This window comes from Pezoporus occidentalis, unplaced genomic scaffold, assembly GCF_034315485.1.
Source record: "Pezoporus occidentalis ecotype Australia unplaced genomic scaffold, CSIRO_AGI_Poc_V1 ctg161, whole genome shotgun sequence".
NCBI classification, from domain to species: Eukaryota; Metazoa; Chordata; class Aves; order Psittaciformes; family Psittacidae; genus Pezoporus; species Pezoporus occidentalis.
In genome coordinates, this window is record NW_026913437.1 from 1,719,381 (window position 1) to 1,738,725 (window position 19,345).

Below are 19,345 nucleotides of genomic sequence, written 5' to 3' on the forward strand. Positions count from 1 at the left end.
TTTTTACAGGGCTTATTGCTCTGCTTTGGTGCAGCAGTGGGAATTAAACGACACTGGTGGCAGCTAAAATGGGCCATGGGGGGTTTCAGGAGGGGAGCTGCAAGTGGAGAGGGAAGGGCTCTGTTAGAGCTGCAGCCACTGAGGCTCAAGGCCCCTCCGGTGGCCGGTGGTGATGAGGCACTGGCAGAGAAGTGGGGGAAGCAGCAGCAGGTTTGAGGTGATGGAGCCATCCCTGAGGCTGGGAGCTAGCAGGCAGGGTGGGGTGGAGGCAGCGGTGTGATGCTGGCGCTCCAGGGCTGGCACTGAGGATGGCTCCCATGTGGAGATGTCCATTGCATGTGCAGCCGCCCCATCGGCGGGGATGGTTGGGGATGAGCAGAGAGAGGACCACAGACCTTCCTTGTGGAGGATGCGCTCCAGTCTCCCATGGCAGGGGAGGGGGATCAGATGCTTCTCTTAATTGTTCACTCCTTATTAAAGCATTTTTCCTTAACAGATCTTGTCCTTCGCTTTTGCACTTCCCCACTAAGCGAATGACCGTGTCCCTGTGGCCCCCCCTCCAGGCTGAGTGGAAGGAGGAGATGTGTCTGGAGCAGGGTGCCAGCACTTGGGGTTATCAGCTCCGTGTGTGCCCCTCCCGGAGCTCTCTCCCACCTGAGTCAGCCTCTTCCAGACACGGGTCTCCTCCCATCCCAGGGTGGGAATTGCAATGGGCAGGAGGTTTGCAGCCGGCCTGGAGCAGTAGTTTGTTGTGCTTGTGTTACTGGTTCTGGGCACACCTCATTGATGAAGCAGCTCTGAGGTGTCACAAGGTGAGAGGCAGTGGGCAGCCATGATAGACTTCTACTCTCATGCAGCAGACACTGGCCCCCTGCATGTTCCTACAAGGCTCTGCTTTGGTGCAGCCATCCCCTACCTCAGCTTCACCCCAGCCCCAGTCCCTCCCCTCCTTCCCACTTCTGCCCTCCCTGCTGCAAGATGCCCTCTCTGCACCAATGACATCCCTCACCCCCGATCCTCCCTGGCTGTTGAGGAGGTTCAGCACCTCTCCTGGGCACAGGACCCTCCTGCAGGGCCAGCACCGTGTGCTCTGGGAGATGGCACAAGGAGCAGTCGAGGATGTGGAGATGATCCTCATTTCTTAAAGCCTGAAGTGTAAAGCTCTCTGTTAATGCCAGCACTGCGTGTTTTCCTGCCATGCACACAAACACAGTTTTTCATTGATAAAAATAACTCTGAAGAAGCTCTCTTTGCATGCAGGCATCCAATCCTTCCCTGCCTTAGTGAGCTCCTGGGGTCTGCAGCATCCTGTGGCACTGAGCTCTTTAGGGCAGAAGCACTTTCTTACACACAGCTTTTGGCTTCATCTTGCTGCATCTCTGGGTCTTTGGGTCAGTGCCACAGTGTACCCAGGTCCCATGAATGACTGTTCATCAGCAGGAGGCCCTGGGAGCACAGCATGAGGCTCACCAATGGAGCTGTTCTTGGGGGATCACCTGCAGTGCTGTGCTGGCTGCTCGAGGACAGCATGGTGGGGACAGGTTCTCTAGGCTTGCTCATCAGGGCACGTTGTGACTGGCCTATCTTGCAGCTGGGGGAATCTCAGTGTGGTGCAGCTGAGCTGCTCCATGGCATAGAGCAAGGAGCATGGTGGAGGTACCCTGAGCAGCCCAGAGGCAGTGAAGCACAGGCTGTGCTGCAGGGGATGGGCTCTGCACCATGCAGTGGAGACCATGGGACTTGGGGACAAGGGATGACGGGGTGTCTTCTGCCCCCTCCCGTCTGCCCAGAACTCACTATTTCACTTGGCTGGTTGGGACCAAACGCTGCAGGAGGGTCTCTATCTGTGCTGGGCAAGTGCAGCAGGGTTTGCCATTGCAGTCTGGGGAGCTAAGGAAACAAGGAACAAGCTGGGGCATTTGTCTTCCCGCTCCTACTGCCCTGCTTGTGTACATGGCCATGCTGGACCAGCTGCATGGGGCCAGCAGGAGCCTGCAGCTCCTGCAGCCTGAGCTGGGCTGTTGGACCAGCACATCCTGCAGCTCACCTTGCAGCCCTCTCCTGTTTCTGCCTCGTTCCTTCAATGTAACCTGCAGGACCCCATTGTGCATCTTCCATTGCTCTTCTACATTGCTCTTCTACATAGTTGTGTACCATTCCTTTAACTAATTCTCCATCTACCCTAATATTTATTGCAACCAATAAGCATTAGGAGGCCGGATCCAGCTTCTAAATGGTCAGACATGGGGTTTTGTAATGTTCTTTTCTTTCTGCCCTTCAATTTGTGTGACTCTTTTGTGAACTTCTTCCAGTCCAGCACTAATGTGAGAGAAGTGAGGGGCTCCCTGAGCAGAGCTGGGAGATGGCAGCAGGGGGAAGGCCCAGCAAAGGGTTTCTACACCCCCAACACGTCTGTGGCTCACTGGGCAATTGCAGCATTCCCAGGGCGCTGTGCTAGAGCACATGGCAGCATCTCATAGAACTACAGAACCCCAGACTGGTTTGGTTTGGAAGGGACCTTAAAGCTCCTCCATTCCCAACCCCTGCCACGGGCAGGGACACCTTCCACTGGAGCAGCTTGCTCCAAGCCCCTGTGTCCAACCTGCCCTTGAACACTGCCAGGGATGGGGCAGCCACAGCTTCTCTGGGCACCCTGTGCCAGCGCCTCAGCACCCTCACAGGGAAGAGCTTCTGCCTAAGAACTCATCTCAGTCTCCCCTCGGGCAGGTTAAAGCCATTCCCCTTGGCCTGTCCCTACGCGCCCTTGTCCAGAGCCTCTCTCCATGTTTCCTGGAGCCCCTTCAGGCACTGGGAGGTGCTCTAAGGTCTTCCCGGAACCATCTCTTCTCCAGGGAAACCTTATTTCCAGCAAAGCAGAGTGAGAGCTGACGTGGGAGTGCCACAGAGATGCTGCCGCTGGGCTAGCTGCCATGCTCCAGTGTGGACCGTTGCAAAGCGAACCCCTCTTGGTGTCACCCCCAAAGCCGGCAGAGCTGCCCATCACCGCGGGGCCTGGAGCTGCCTGGTGCGGGTGGGGACGGGGTGGGGACAGGGTGTGGGCTGCCGAGTCCTGTTCCCTCCGCGTGCTGCGGGCACCCCCGGAACCCGCTCCAGGGAGCGGCCCGGCCGGGGCGGTGAAAGGACCGGAGCTCCCCACCGGGCAGGGCGGGCTCGGAGGCTCCGCGGGCGAGGATTGGGCACCGGGAAGAGCGGGGGGGGGGCGGGCGGGGGATGCTCCGCGCCGCCGCAGGTGCCGCGCTCCCGAACCGCGCCGGGCCGGGCTAGGCTAAGCTGCCCCGGGAAGCGGAGCGATGCCGGCGGCGATCACCGCGCTGTAACCCGCACCCCGCCTTCCTCCTCCTCCCCCTCCCGCCCGCGAGTCCGGGGGCGCCGAGGAGGCGGCGGCAGGAGCGGCGCGGGGCGGGGGCCGCCGCCGCCCCCCGAGCATCCATCCATCCATCCCTCCCTCCATCCCTCCCTCCGCGCCGCCTCCCTCCCTCCCTGCCGGCTCTATGGTGTGAGGGCAGCGATGCACAAGCACCACCACTGCTGCAAGTGCCCCGAGTGCTACGAGGTGACGCGGATGGCGGCCCTGCGGCGCATGGAGCCCCCCTCCTACGGCGAGTGGCAGCACGAGCAGTACGGGTACGGCGGGTACGGTTCGCAGACCCTGCCCGCTCCCGGGGGCGCCGCGCCCGCCGCCCGCGGCAAGGCCAAGCTGGGAGGGGGCACCCCCCGGGACCCCGCCGCGCTGAAGCCGCCGCCGCCGCCGCCGGGGAAGAGCGCGCCCAAGGTGAACGGGAGCGGCCCGGGCTGGTGGCCCGAGTGCACGTGTTCGACCCGCGACTGGTACGAGCAGGTACGGGCCAGCCCCGGGCAGCGGCTCCCCGGTGCGGGGCGGGTGCGGGACGGGGCGGGCGGAGACCCGGGGTACCCCGGGGCGCGTGGCGGGGCCGTGACAGCGTCACCCCGGCGGCTCCGCGGGCGGATGCTGACGGTGCCGGCGCGTTGTTGCAGTTGCCGTCGTTGTCGCTCGGGCTCGGCCGCCGGCGTCGCCCAGGTTGGCAGCGCCGTCGCCCCGGAGCCGGCTCTCGTGGGAGCTCCGCACCGGGGCCGAGCGAGGTCTCGCCTGGCACAAGGTGGGCGTCGGGCGCGGTGGTGCTGCACTCCCCACCCGGCTGCTCGCCGCTCCCGGCGCCGTTGTGCGAAGCCCCGGCGGTGCGAACACGTCCCGCCGTGCGCGTTCAGCGCGGGGTGCGCTGCCCGCTGGGCAGCCCCGCGGGCTGGCTCCCGACCCGGCACCCGCTCCCTATGGATCCGGTGCTGCGTCCCTGCTCCCCACATCATTACGTAACGCGGCTCTGGTCGCTAGCAAGCTGTGTGCGTTCTGCCCCGATTCACTGCCTCCATTTCTTCCCACACACAGTCATTTTATTAGTGTTGTCCTCCAGGACCCATTCTGAGGCTGTGTCTCTCTTTCTCCCCTAAATGGAGAGTCCAGCCTTGATTGGAACCCCCAGCTTAGAAAATGGTTGGATCTGTTTGCAAAGCGTTAAAATGGAGGCTAGACCCTGCCTGAAAAACAATTTGCCCTGCTTTAGAGAAAGGCATCTCAATTTGCTGCTTCTGCCTCTTTCATTCATTATCTTCAAACCTCACATGATTTCTTATTGATCCTTCTAATTATTATTTCAAGATGCTGTAGCAGGCAGACACACGGGAATCAATGGGAATTCTCTCCTCCTCTCCCCTCAGAAAACACAACCCTCTCCTTCCCTTCCCCTAGTTTTTTCTTCATTACATTCTGAGTCTGTAGCTCTGGTTGAAATAATTAGATTCAAAGCTGATACGCTCAGATGATGTGTACAGAAAGCCACCCAAAACCCACCTTCTTATCAGCCTGGTCCTGCTTTCTGTCTCTTTCTCTGCCACTCTTTGCATCAAAATCAGCCTCAGCTCTCTCGTTGGCTGATTCCTGGCAAGCATTCTTCCATCTTTCCTTTGCTATCTATTCCTTCCCTCTACCCAGCAGCAAGCTCAAGGAGCTGGGGAGGAGCAGGGAATTGAAGCATGTCTGCTCCCTCCTCTCCACTCCTGCTTGCATGCCAGGCCCGGCCCAGGGCTCCTGTTGCAAGGGAAGGAAGCGCTGCCAGCTGCAGTGCTGCTGTGGCAGGCTGGGCAGGGAGCTCTTCATGGGTTTGCAGTGGTGCAAGGGAAATCATTGTCTCTTTGTGGTGCTGCCACGGGGCTCGGGCTGCTCTGAAGGTGCACGTTGGGAATCTCTACTTGGCCTCAGCCCTTCTGAAGATGAAAATAGTAATAATAATAATAACAATAATAATATCAGAAGCTCCTCACGCATTGCAAGCGACAGAGGATGCCAGTGTGCGAGGCTACATGAGCATGGCAGGAGCTGCATGTAAAGTGTGACGTGTGTGCTGTGTGCTGCCTGTATCAGAGCAGGCAGCCTTGCTCCCTGGCATGTAGCAACTGTATGCAATGAGTAAAGCTTTGCAGCAAATACCTCAGCAACGCTCCCCTTCTGATCCAAGGGTGCCAAGTGCCTGAGCCATCAGGAATCCATGTTCTTCCCAGTCCTGTGGTGGGCAGAGGGATAAGAGGTGGTAAAATGGCAATGGCTGGGCATAGCGTGTTCCCAGGCGGACAGGTTTGGCTCTGGGAGGCGGGGAGCTGCTGGTTCCTGGGTAGCTTTGGCCGGATGCTGTGGATGCAAAGCTGGTTTGCAAAAGCTTGAGGAGGCAGCTCCAGCTTTCCTGTCCTTGGCAGCCTTGGCTACCGGCAGGGCTGCCGTTTTTCAGGGCTGCCCCGTTAACTGAGCTCCCTGTCCCTAGAAGTGCTTCCAGCAGCAGAGGTGGGAAGAGGTGTGGGGGCCAGAAGCCTCCCCAGGACAGCAGGGATGGGTTCTCTCCTGGGCAGCTCCACCACCTCTCATTTAAGCCTTTTTTCTCGCCTTGTTGCTCCACGTAAGCAGGGGAGCGTGCGCAGGCTGCGTGCGCGGGGCTGGCCGCGTGCGTGCACGCTGACATGGGAAGCGTGCTCACGGTTACATATGGTGGTGGTGGATGTTCTCTGACATCATGGGTGCTCACAGACCCCGTGTGCAGCGGGTGGGACGTGCCCACATGTGCTGCCCAACACATGGCACAGTCCCTGCATCCACCTGCCTTCTGCCAGCCCCAGTGCCCTCTCCTCCTGCCTCACCCCTGCTCCAGGACACAGATTAGCTTGCTCAGGCAGTGCCAGTAACTGAGAACACCTAATCCTGGCTGCAGGGAAGGAGGAAATCTCTGAGCTCTGGGTTTCTCATTTCTCTTTGCTTTGCCTTTCCTCTCCCTTCTGAGATCTCTTTCATTTATTCTCCCTTATCTATCCATGTTCCCTGTTCATTAGTCCCTGCTCCCTGCCCTTGCTATCGTTGCTGTGCTTCATTGTTCCCATGGCCATCCCTCTGGCTGGCCCTGCACCCTCCTTGTCCCCCATTGCTTGCTGATGCCAGAGAGGGATGAGAGGAGAATTCCAGGCTTTAGGGGAGCAATGGCAGTGCCACCCAGGGAAGCAGCCCTGATGTGCAGCACTAGAGGACCAGAGCACTTGGACCACTGAGGGTCCGGCAGCAGTGAACACATTTCCTTCCCACATCCTCCACAGGGAAGGTCCACCCCTGTGGTTTAGTTCACCCTGAGGTCCCTGGTGCTGGGCACAGTGGCTGGAGCCAAGGGTTTCACCAGCGTTTTCATGTCCATGGGTGGCTGGGGCACAGGCACTTCCTCTAATGGCTGCGGAAGGGGCCAAAGGCAGAGCAGGTCCCAGGCATGTGGTTGGGAAGTGCCCCAGGTCCGCTGGCCCTGCTTGGCCAGAAATGCAGTGTCCTGCTGACCCCACTTCCCACAGCCCCCTTCTCCCTCTTGGAGGGATCAGGAGGATGCAGGGCGGGGTTAGAGCAGCATCAAAATGAATCCCTGACCACCTACAGGTGCCCAGAGCACGGAGGCTTGTGTGGCTGCCCTGGAAGGGGTCATGGCCAGGCAGGTGGAGGAGGGGGACAGGTCCTTCCTGCCCATTTCCAGCAATGGGTGTTCCACCAAAGGCACGTTCCTTCCACACACACATCGCTTGGTGTAGTTCCTCCTGGGCACTGGGAATTACCTGGAGGAGGTGGGCACAGGGCAGCTCACCTTGTTGGAGTGAGGAGTCTCCACGTGCTGCTGGACCTGGGGCTCCTGGCTCTTGCGGCAATGGGTGGCGAGGGGAGGACGGAGCCTTGTGGAGGCCATCGGGCTGGGTGTCCATGTGAGGAGCAGGCACGGCTGGAGGAGAGGAGGGAGGGCGCCGAGGGCAGGCGGGACGCGGCTGCTCCGTGGGAAATGGCTGAAGCCCCAGATGTTCCCTGGGGAGGTGCGAGGGAGGGTGAGAGGAACAGGGTGCCGGGACACGGAGGCAGTGGAGGTGGTGAGGTTGGCAGGGTGATGTTGCTATGGCTACTCCTGTGCTATTCATAGAAGAAATTAGCTAAATCTTTGCACTGAAAGGTGGAGGAGGAGGGAGGAGGAAGGCGTTCTCCACGTTCAGAGGGAAGGAGAGAAGCCAAAACAGGAAGGGGGTGAAGTTTTCCTTCTTTGCTCTGTGCCTGCACGTGGAGGGGCATTGGGGGAAGCACCGCTGCCTGCCCTGCCCAACATCCAGCATCCAGCTCTGCCTCCCTGCAGAGCGCCCACACTGCGCCCCGCGCAGCAGGACGAGCTCTGCATCGTGCCAGGAGCACAGGAGACATCCTGTTAATTAAAGGCAGGCAATCTGTGGAAGGTATTTTTGGCAACCTAAATGTAGATACAACTGTAGTGAAACTTGCCCCTTGCGGCTGGCTCTGCCGCTGAACACGGTGCTCCTCTGCTCCTGACCCCGGCCACCAGCTCGGTCCCTGCTCTCCCTCCACCTCCAGCATCTCTTCCAGCGTGTCCTCCCACCAGCAGGAGTTCCGAAAGGGTCTTCCCTCTCCACCGCCCCTCATCGCGCTCTACTCCCTCGTTGTGAGTTTGATTCCCATCCCACAGACCTGTTTGTCACCTCCTCACTCACGATGTGTAAATCTGCGTGTCTGTTCCTAATATATCTCCCTCCATCTGATTTCACCTCTCAGCTTGTTTCTTGGGCATCTCCGTCTGGTGATCCTGCCGTCATCACCCAGTTGAGTTGCTATAACCAGGTTCTCAGCTGCTGTCCTGCCCCCAACCCCAGCCTCGCACCCATTCCTGGCCCCCCAGTTCTGGGGGCAGACAAGACCTCTGATGGCCTTGATCTTCCCTTCCTGCCACCCGACTGGAGGCAAAGCCCAGTTCATGCTTTATAAAGTCATTCCCCCCCCCATGTGCATTCCCTTGGGGAAACTTGTGCCTTAACACCCAGATCCTGGGTGAGCTGGTTGCCTTTACCCACCCCAAAGCATCCCATGTACCTGCTGTCACCCATGCCCTGGGCCAGGCTGAGGAGGCTCAGATGTTCTCAAGTACTCCTTCCCAAAACACACCGAGTTCATTTAGGAGTGGACAGCAGTGGCAGGGGGGTTGGAACTGGATGATTTTAAGGTTCTTTCCAACCCAAACCATTCTATGATTCTATGATTTGTTTCCTTGGTTTCTTTATTCACCTGTAAGACTTTTCCCCCTTCCCTTGTGGACGTGAATCCCTCATACAAGGGGCTGTGTGCTTGTGCTTGCTGACCCTTCCGACGCATCCCATTAATATGGTGAGGTATAACACTGGAATTAAGAAAGGGGAGTTGAAGGACTTGATCTTAGCCCCACTGTGGCAGGATTAGCAGCTGTTTCAGGAGGGATGTAGCCAATGTGCAGGTGGCTTGTTGTGAAGAACTGGGGTGGCAGGAAGAGGACCTTCAGGCCCCACCAGCCCTTGCTGCTGCTGGAGGATTCTCCCTGCTCCCTGTGGCCGTGCTTTCCCCGATGGTTTTGGGTGTTACATGGCTGGGACCTGCCTGAGCCCCATCCTGACCAGTGGAGGGATGTGCCAGCCATGCTCAGCATGTGCTCCAGGGCGGAAGGTGCCATGGGTGGGGTGAATGAGAGGGAACCGCAGGCATGGCCGTACCAGAGGTCCCTCCACAAACCCTGGGTGCAGCAGGGGGTGGGAGGTGGAAGTGAAGCAGAAGCTGCCACCATCCCTGGAGAGCTGCCTTGTTCTGGTGAGCCCCTCGGCAGGGCATGTGCTGGGATGGGAGGAGGGGAGCTTCCGCTCCTGCTTTAGCTGCAAATGCTCATTTAGAGAGAGAGGAAATCATTAAGACTAATCAGGCCGTAATCAGGCAGGGCCGGGGCTGGGTGCTGGGTGCCTGCAGTGCACGGGGATGCAGGATGCTCTCCCTGGAGACTGTGGTCTCTGGCTCCAGGGAGGGAGCAGGGCCAGCACTGGTCTGCACTGGGACATGGGGAGTTTGGTGCGGTTGGGTCATGCAGGGCTCTGTCTGCTGCTCAAACCCTATGTGCTGCTGGGGGGGACAGTGTATTCCTGGCTCTGCATCACAGCTGGAATGTGGGAACAGGCATAATGCTATGGGCTGTGATAATGCTCACAGATGGTTTTAGCACATGCAAAAGGAGATGACACAGGGACCCCTCAAGGGCCCTCACTGCGCATCCAACCATGTGATGTGAACATATATGAGGGACTTGGAGGTGGAAACCTTTAATACAGCATTTAACAAATTCAGAATAGCTCAGTTTGAAATGAAGTTCCTGGTTCAGTCTGCAGAAGCTCACTTGGATGGGGCTTGCTGAAGGACTGCTCAGGGGGTGTGATTATTTTGGGCTTACGTGGTGCTTCAGAGCACCTCGGACCGAACCCCAGAATACCCTTTTGTCACCTTTGTATTAAGTGGAGTTTGGTTGAGGGCTCTGTGGATGGATTTTAGTTTGGTTTTGTCCCACATAAACATTTTTCTTAACAGTTTGTAACTAGGAATTACTGAAGAAAAGGAAATGGGATATTTTCATCCCAGGACCAAAGAAATCCTTATTTTAGTGATGTCTCTTATTCACTCCTTTTTTTTTCCCCTGTACATGTGTATTTGTCAGAGGAGGGGAGGAAGCACGAGTCTTTCAGATGATAATAACTCTTCCTGTGAAGAAAGGGAATTGAGTCCACTGCATTTGGTGCTGCGGGTCAGAGGGAAGCTCTGGAGCCCAGCAGCAATGCAAACTGGGTCACTTATTTTAGCGGGCTGAGCTGGAACAGGATGTCTGACTTTCAAGCGTGAGCACACCGGCCTCAGTGGTTTCTGAATGGAAACCTGGGCTCCCCGGGGCTGCTCCCCGGGGAAGCTTCCCCCTTCCCGCTGAGTGAAGGCTTTCCCAGCCCCTGTTCGCTCTAAAGAAAAGGAAACAAAAGATTAAGAAACGGCACCAAACCCGAGGCTGGGTTTGACCCCGCAGCAGCCGCTTGTGCCCGTGTTCCGCTGTGGGCACTTCAGTGGCTTTGCCAAAGCTCCTTGTGACCGGGGACCTTTCCAGTTCCCTGTTTCCGGGTGGCCGCAGCGCTTTGAGCTGGTGCCGAGGTGGCCTCAGAGCCTGCCCGTGCCACTGAGCCAGCCCAGCTCTGCCCCGTGCCCTGGCAGCCGGGACTGACGCAGACTGACACGGACCCTGCTCCAGAGCCGGCCCCAGCAGCATCCCCTGGGCTGTTCGTGCCACATCTGGAGCTGTGCAGGAGGAGGATGCGGGCTCAGGCTCAGCCCTGGCCTCCCCTCCGTGCGGGCACGCTGTTGGGGGGGCAGCTGCCTCCCCCTGCCCAAACGGTGTCACCCAACAGGGCGGAAGGGAGGCGAGGGAGACTCCTCCTGGCCATGAAACTCTTCAGCCTCCACAAGTTTCCAGCCTCTGTTTTCTTTTGCTCCCCTTCCCCATCTCAGCCTGTGGAAACCCTGAAGGATGTGGCTCTTCCTCAGGGCTCTGGAGCCCTCTGCTCCCAGGCACCCTTGGCTCTGGTCACCATGTAAAGAGCCCATGAAGGCAAAAAGAGGTGAGCACAGGGAGCTGTGACAAGGGGACCAGCCCCTGGCAGCAATGGTGCCTTTGCCCTTGAGAAGGAAAGGGGTAGGAAGGCAAAAGCATGGATTTGGTACTGAGATGTAGGAAAAAAACTTACATCTCCTGAACCAGTGGGGCGCCAGGCTTTAGTTCAGGAAGGTATGTGCTGTGTTTGTTAATGGGAGGTGTGTAAGGTGGCTTCCCTGGGCATGGCCCGGTGAAAGATGGTGGGGTCCACAGGCATGCAGCATCTGGGGAGAGCTCAAAGCACACTGGAAGGGTGGTGCCAGAACCTCTCTGCTCCATGTCCCTGCCCTGCAGCAATAGCAGACCCAGGGCTTATCCCTTCCCTCACCTCTGGCACAGGGAGCTTCGGGAATGGGTTTCTGTCTGTCCTCAACCCCAGGCTGCTATGGAGGAGCTGTGTCTTCTTGTGTGCTCTGGGAGGTGATGTTTCTGGCAGTGACTTCTTGGGTTCTGTGTTGGTGCAGGAGCCAGCCCCAGGGTTGGGAAAAGCAGCGCCTGTGCAGCGGGCAGGGAACGTGGCGTGGAGCAGATGAGCCTGTGGGAGTTGCTCAGGGTGAGTGGTGGTGAGCAGAGCTCTCCATGTGTGCTGTGCTGGCAGGATCCAGGCTCGCTCCCGTGACAGGGATTCATCATTAGCTGGGTGCACCACGCTGCTGTGTCAGCATCACACCGCTCCTCCGTGTCCCAGAGCCGGTACCTGCGCGTTCACAGCCGGCGCCCAGCACTGCGGGGTGCTGCCAGAGAGCAGCTGCTCCCATAGCTGGGAATGCACAGCTTTCCCCATGCCTTCACACCCAGTAAAAGAGAAATGAAAGCAGAAGGAGCCAGGCTACAAGCAGCCCTCTGTGTCCACCTTGTTTAGATGCTTCTGTTGGGCATCTCCCTGCTTGGCCTCTGCCCCGATTGCTTTTAAAAGGATGTAAAGACTGAATTTCCCTTATCTGCAGAGCCATTTCCTGTTGAGTGTTACTATTCTACCTCAGATGGTGTGAAGCAAAGGATATTAGCAGGCAGATTGACTTTCCACTCTGATCCAGTCTGGGGAAGTTGCAGAAATAAAGGAGTTAAGTTAGTACTTGGATTCTCATGCACTGGTACAATGTCACAAATAGTCACCCTGTCCTGTGCATCCCTCAGTGTGTGACACATGGGGCACACCAGCCTCCTGTGCAGACCAGCTCTGTGCATTAGGCCTGACATCTGTGTCCTCGCTTGACCAATCTAATAGCTTTTCATGACAACATGTCAAGGCGGGTCAACAAGGGCAGAGCAGTGGGTGTCATCTACCTTGACTTCAGCAAGGCTTTTGACCCTCTCTCCCATAACATCCTCGTACGTAAGCTTAGGAAATCTGGGTTAGATGGATGGACAGTGAGGTGGATCGAGAGCTGGCTGAATGGCAGAGTTCAGAGGGTTGTGATCAGTGGAGTGGGATCCAGTTGGAGGCCTGTAGGTAGTGGTGTTCCCCAGGCATCTGTGCTGGGTCTGGTCTTATCTAACTGGTTCGTCAGTGACCTGGACGGAGGGCTGGAGGGCACCCTCAGCAGGTTTGCTGCTGATGGGAAGCTGGGGCAGCGGCTGATGCACCTGAAGCTGCGCTGCCTCCGTAGGCTGGAGAATGGGACAGAGAGAAACCTGATGAGGTTCAACAAGGGCAAGTGCAGGGTCCTGCCCCTGGGGAGGAAGAACCCCAAGGACCAGCACAGGCTGGGGCTGACCCACTGGAGAGCAGTTCCACTGAGAAGGACCTGGGAGTGTTGGTGGATGCCAAGTCCCCCATGAGCTGCAGTGCCCTTGAGCCAGGAGGGACAGGAGTGTCCTGGGGTGCATCCGGAGCAGTGTGGCAGCAGTTGAGCTGATCCTCCCCCTCTACTGACCCTGGTGAGGCCACGTCTGGAGTCCCATGTCCAGTTCTGGGCTCCTCAAGGAGCTACTGGAGAGGGTCCAGGGAAGGCCATAAGGATGCTCATGGGTCTGGAGCATCTCTGTCATGGGGAGAGACTGCAGGAGCTGGGCCTGTTTAATCTAGAGAAGAACAGCCTGAGAGGGGATCCCATCAATGCAGATCAGTATCTCAAAGGCAGGTGCCAGGAGGATGGTGCCAGACTTTTCAGTGGTGCTCAGTGACAGGATGAGGAGCAATGGCCATAAACTAAAGCACAAGTTTCACCTCAACATGAGGAAGATTTTCTTTCTGTTGCGGGTGGCAGAGCACCGGCGCTGGCTGCCCTGGAGGGTTGTGTAGTCTCCCTCTCTGGAGACATCCCAAATCCACCATGGACACGTTCCTGTGTAACCTGCTCTAGGTCGCCCAGTCTTAGCAGGGAGTTGGACTAAATGATCTCTAGAGGTCCCTTCCAACCTAATGATTCTGGTATTCTGTGATCTCTGGAGGCTCCTGTTTGAGTCCCGTTGCTGGTTAAGTTGGAAGTGATTTTATACGTGGGCACAATCCAGTTGCTGTTGGCCAGGGACATCTGCAGTGCAGGTTTGTTGTCTGGAGGAGGTACATAATCCTTGACCTCTGTGGGTTGGCCTGTGCTGGCTGTGGAGGAGGTGAAGCTGCTGCAAAGCTTCAGGATCTCAGCTCTGGAGAGAGTATCTTGAACTTTCTGTTCAGTCTCCCCACTTGGTTCCCATGTGCCAGACCCGAGAGCCGTCCTTGGGGAAATGAAGCTGTGGCTGCCCCATCCCTGGTAGTGTTCAAGGCCAGGCTGCTCTAGTGGAAGGTGTCCCTGCTCGTGACAGGGGGCTGGAGCTGGATGAGCTTTAAGGTCCCTTCCAACCCAAACCAGTCTGGGATTCTATGCAATGCCACAGGACAAGGCTCAGCCCTTGGAAGCAAGCAAATGAGCCTCCTATGTTTGCATTTAATCCCAGCTTTTCCTTTGGTTGATATTTTGGCAAAATCATCATATTCTGCAGTTCCTACCTTTTTCCCAGCAGATGACAGCAATAGAAGCAGAGGTGAAGGGTGGTGCCTATAGAAGTCTGGGGCTTGGCTGCTCCCAGAGGACTGTGTTTAGTGCCCGTCACTCATCAGGAATAGAGCCCCAGGGCAGTGGTCCCTTTCGGATGACTGCCCAGAGGTGATATCTGAAGGTGTTTGTGAAAGGCTGCATCCTGCTCCCGAGGTGTGTCAGCCCGTGTCCCACACTGCTGCTGTCTGTCCTGCTGCTCCCTGCACATGCTGCAGTGGAAGTGCTCCAGCCGGTGGAGCTGTGGGCTGTGGGGAGGAGGCTTCCTTCTGCCCTGCATGCAGACCTTGGCAGCTTTAGCCAAGGAGGCAGCTGCCCCAGAAGTGCTCCAGGCTCTCCTGGTGCCTCTGCAGTAGCCTTGCTCTGTTAGCTCCTGGGCTGTGGCTGCCACTATGACCATTGTGTAGTGCTCAAGCACTTGGTCGCTTGACACACGTGAATGCAAGGCTCTGCTTCTATCAGCCCCCATGAGAACAGAGAGCTCTTGAATCCTGACCTTCAAACCTCATTCCCCTTCACTGCTATTCCCTTTGACTCCTGTTACTGCCCAGATTTTCCCAGCAGCTGTCCTCTGCCTTGCTGGCTTTGCGCCTGGATCAATCTCTCTGCCTTTGTGCAGTGACCCCCTCCCTCCTCAAGGTCCACCTTCCCCTCAGCCTCCTTCTGTAGCCCTGTGCAGCCCCTTGTGCCTCTTCCTGATGGAGGGAGTTCAGGGCACCTCCAGCTCTGCTGGGCTTTGGTGGTCTTGCTGACGTGTGGTTTGCGCTGTAGGGATTGGACCTCTTCTCCTTCCATTTGCAACCCCCCCAGGCACAAACAGGGCTTCCTAAATAATAATAATCTGATGAAGCCATTTAGATGGAAGAGATCTGACAGCCCCCATTGAATTTGGCCTGAATGCACAGCCCTGTTTCCTCCCTGCATGCAGCAGCCTCCTGCTCCTTAGGGCATAAATTACTTACCATTCCCTACAGAATTGAGGGCATGGTTGATTCATCAGCATGGTCCTGCTGCCCAGCAAAAAGTGATGACGTTCTCTCCCCTCGCCTGGCTAGCAAAATGCTCAGTACATGTGCCTGCCTGATAGAGGGAGGCAGAGGGGTTTCATTTTCAGGCCCTCTGCTTATTTCTGAGTAGGCAGGGTGTACATGTTGGAATATTTGCAACTGGAGGTCAGAGACAATGCCCAAACACCTTTCTTGTAGTAGCTGGAATAGCTGGCCACGGGAGGCAAGCAGGGATTTCCTGGTCTGAATTCCTCCTGACCATGTGTGACTTGATTTCAAGCAGCCACTCACATGCAGCATCTCCTGGGTCCCATCTGGAGCCTGAGTGGGAAATTGTGCTCCTAGCAGTATTCTGAGCTGTAAGAATCACTAGTGTGGAATGGCTGCAGAGGATGCTCAGTGCACAGTGAGCAGGCTAGACAAAGTATTTCCTTAGGGTTCACCACTGTGTGAGCGAGGCAATGTGATGTGTGATTTGTGGGCTATTAGCAATTCAACAAAGCAGTAGGGCTCAGTGGAGGACTCAGGCTGGACCTGCAAAAGCCTCTGACATTATCATACAGAACATTTCTCCTTGGGAGGGATCCAAAGCATCATTTGTGGAGTTGAAGTCATATCATAAATCACAGGGCACGTGATGGGCTATAGTCACTTAGACTGCCTCTCTTGCATCCTTCCTGGAATCTCATCTGGTAAGAGCTGACCTCTGGCACATCAAGCTTCAAACATCCATCGTTTGTTAATTGCTGGCAGTAGAAGTGCTGCTTTTTTTTGCCTTGAAATGTGGAATCCCTTCCTAGAATTGCACTGGGGACCAATAAAAGCCAGTGCCAGGTTTAATATATGCTATCTCACAAATTATCTAGATTAAATACAAGAACTGTGTACTGCCAGAGAGGGGATATTCCCAGCTCAACATTGCTTCTGGGCCATGGAGATCCCAAGACACTGGACCTGAAAATTGTGATTCTCTTATGTGTGTGGGAGGGGTTTGGCAGTGCTTGGAAGTGGTCATGTCTGCCTGAGCTAGAGAATTAACTGCCATAAAAACTATGGGTTTGTAACCAATAGTTACAGCTGAAGGAAATATCAGAAAGCATCTGAATAAATCAGATTAACTCCCTTCATTGATGAGAGCAGAACCTTTCAGGGCAAGATTTAAACTACGATCTGGTTGACCGCAAACTCTCCCACCTATGAACTGAGGAGAGTGAAAAGTCCAGAAATAGGATCAGCTAAACAAGGGATGGTGGGGACTGCCATGCTGGGTAATATGAGGAAGCTCAGTCCATGTAAACCCAGAGAAGGGCAATGAGGAGCTAGCCTGCTCCTGCAAAAATACCACAGGCTCACAGAGACCATTGGACTCTGCAACCAAACCACCCGTGTTACTGGACAGTGGTTGCTATTAATTGCTGCCCTACCCCACATCTTGACTTGCTTGCTTCTGACTCTGTTGTTTCACAGAATCATTGGGTTGGAAAGGACCTTAAAGCTCATCCAGTTCGACCCCCCTGCCACGGGCAGGGACACCTTCCACTACAGCAGCTTGCTCCAAGCCCCATCCAGCCTGGCATTGAACTGTTCTGGTGCCCTAAAGCAGAGGGCTCACCTCTCCTTGTAGCTCATATCTTTCAGCATTTCCCCATCTTGCTCTGGCTGTTCTCCACACAAGCCTTGGGCTGACGGTGCAAGTCCGGGCTCACTCCTGACCTTCCAGGTTTCGCACCACTTGCTGTTGTGTGCTAGCAAGCAATGTCGGCTTGGCATTAATCTTGAGTTTCTCACTTCCAGCCGCCTCTCCCTCCCGCTCCCGCGCACACAAGCACGTCCCCTTGCCCGGGCAGGGGCTGCCCGAAGGGTTCCGCCCGCCCCGCGCCTTCAGGAGGTTGCGGTGCTGGACAGCTCCGGCGCGGCGGCACCTCTCCGACCCCCGCAGCCCCTTCGGGCCTCGCCAAGCCTCCCCCTGCCTCCTCCTGCCTTCTCCTGCCTTCTCCTGCCTCCCCCTGCCTCCTCCTGCCTCCTCCTGCCTTCTCCTGCCTTCTCCTGCCTCCTCCTGCCTCCTCCTGCCTTCTCCTGCCTCCTCCTGCCTCCTCCTGCCTCCTCCTGCCTTCTCCTGCCTCCTCCTGCCTCCCCCTGCCTTCTCCTGCCTTCTCCTGCCTTCTCCTGCCTTCTCCTGCCTCCTCCTGCCTCCTCCTGCCTCCTCCTGCCTCCTCCTGCCTCCTCCTGCCTTCTCCTGCCTCCTCCTGCCTTCTCCTGCCTCCTCCTGCCTTCTCCTGCCTCCTCCTGCCTTCTCCTGCCTCCTCCTGTCTGCTCCCCTGCCTCCCCCTGCCTCCCCCTCCTCCTGCCCTTGCCTCTTTCTGCCTCCTCCTGCCTCCCCCTGCCTCTTCCTGCCTCCTCCTGCCTCTTCCTGCCTCTTTCTGCCTCCTCCTGCCTCCTCCTGCCTCCTCCTGCCTTCTCCTGCCTCCCCCTGCCTCCCCCTGCCTCCCCCTGCCTCCTCCTGCCTTCTCCTGCCTCCTCCTGCCTTCTCCTGCCTCCTCCTGCCTCCTCCTGCCTCCTCCTGTCTGCTCCTGCCCGCTTCTGCCCTGTCCTGCCTGTGCTTGCCCTCTGCACCTGTGTCGCTCGCACAATATGCAATGAGCAGAGAGAAGCCCAGCAGAAGGAAGACCCGCTCCCTGGGTGCCCCTCCACAGGGCTTCCCATAAACCTCACCTCCTAAGAGGTTTAAAGCAAGCGTGTGGTGGTGTGGGGAATGAACCGAGGCTGCTGAGCAGAGTGTTTACTCCAGCGATAACAAGGATGAGGGACCAAACACTGCCACCTCTCCGAGGGCATGTTGCCCCCATGCTTAGGAAGGGCAGCAGCAGCTGCTGGAAGGTATGTGAAGGCCTCAAGGCTTGTCTGCTGGCAATATATCCCTCCCTCCCTCAGGACTTCCTTCCATACTGCTCTTATTTCCTAATCCCTCATGTGGATTTCAAATAAGGTTTGGTGCTGGTGAGATTCTGGCTCAAAGCTGGGAGTTCCCAGTCCTCCCTGTCTCCCTCCCAGCAGCCGAGGCCATGGGGTGTTCAGGATACACCAAGCCTAAAGAGGAGATTGACGCCCAGATGATGTGTGTGGCCCTGCTCCTGCCCAGGGCTATTGGGCACCTGGAGGAGAGATGAGAGCAGAGCCCTTCCTGCACTGCTCCCTCCTGCCTGGCCCAGCGGGTCCATGGTGGCTTGGCATGGGAGAGGCAGTGCACTGCGAAGGGCTGGGTTCACTGCTCAGCTTGGTGACATCCCACTTTTGTCTCCTCACAGGCCAACCCCGCTCCCATTATCGTGAACCCAGAGTCGCTGGAACAAGGGCTCTCTGTAAGTCTCCTGGTTTTGTTTTGCTTCCTTTGAACAAGTGGTGTGTTTTCCCTGCTCAGTGGTGCAAGAAAGGCTCCTTCAGCACAAGAAAGCCCTGGTGAGGTGGCAGAGGAGCCCAATACCTGCACCGCATCCCCACAGCACATCCCACCCCCAAGCCTCACTGGGGCTGAGTAACGCTGAACAGAGCCAAGGCAAGCAGCAAGTGATGCTGGGGACTCCAGCACAGGGAGGGCACAAAGCACTTGGAGGGGCACGCTGTGGGGTAAGCAGGCATCAGAGGAGCAGGAGAAGCTGGGCTGGTGACAATCCCATTTTGGAAGGATCTTAGCACCCTCTACAACTACCTGAAGGAAGGTTGCAATGAGGTGGGGTCAGTCTCTTCTCCCAAGGAACAAGGGATGGGACAAGAGGAACCGGCCTCAAGCTGCACCAGGGCAGGTTTAGATGGAGCTGAGGAACAATTCCTTCCCCAGAGGGTGCTCAGGCATTGGAACAGGCTGCCCAGGGCAGGGCTGCAGGCACCGTCCCTGCAAGTGTCCACACCCTGTGGAGACGAGGCCTCAGTGCCATGGGTTAGGGGTGGCCTTGGCAGTGCTGGGAATGGTTGGACTTGGTGAGCTTAAAGGTCTTTTCCAACGTGGTTGATTCTATGTTTCTATGATTCAGGGCTCCCACACAGCCACTTACTCAGCCTCCCATGCAGGGTGGCTGCTGGGGCACCCCTTGGCTTCCTACACTACCTCAGCCCCTGCAGCACCCCTCAGGAGGGAGGCCGGGCTCTCTGGCACTCACTGGCATCACATCCACTGGTCCTCAGGGCAGCAGCACCCACCGGGTGCTGCTCTCCTCTCCCAGCACAGGCTGCCAGCAGCTGAGCAGTGCTTGGTGACTGTTTGCAGGCACAGTGCACTTGG

General features: G+C 57.1%; 1 protein-coding gene across 7 annotated transcripts in view; it reads left to right on the top strand.

Annotated features, from left to right (window-relative positions):
• DLG3 (discs large MAGUK scaffold protein 3) overlaps positions 1-19,345 on the top strand; it is a 70,846-nt gene that overhangs the window by 18,939 nt on the left and 32,562 nt on the right. For 3 of the 7 annotated variants that reach the window (XR_009963642.1, XM_062612799.1, XM_062612800.1), the window contains exon 5: positions 18,375-18,428. Coding sequence is in view for 6 of the 7 variants with exons in the window: in XM_062612799.1 (XP_062468783.1) it covers positions 18,375-18,428 (54 nt within the window). In the remaining variant the exon portion in view is untranslated. Of the gene's footprint in view, positions 1-3,224; positions 3,860-18,374; positions 18,429-19,345 lie in introns of those variants that run through there. The other 4 variants (XM_062612801.1, XM_062612802.1, XM_062612803.1 and 1 more) reach the window with 3 other exon arrangements.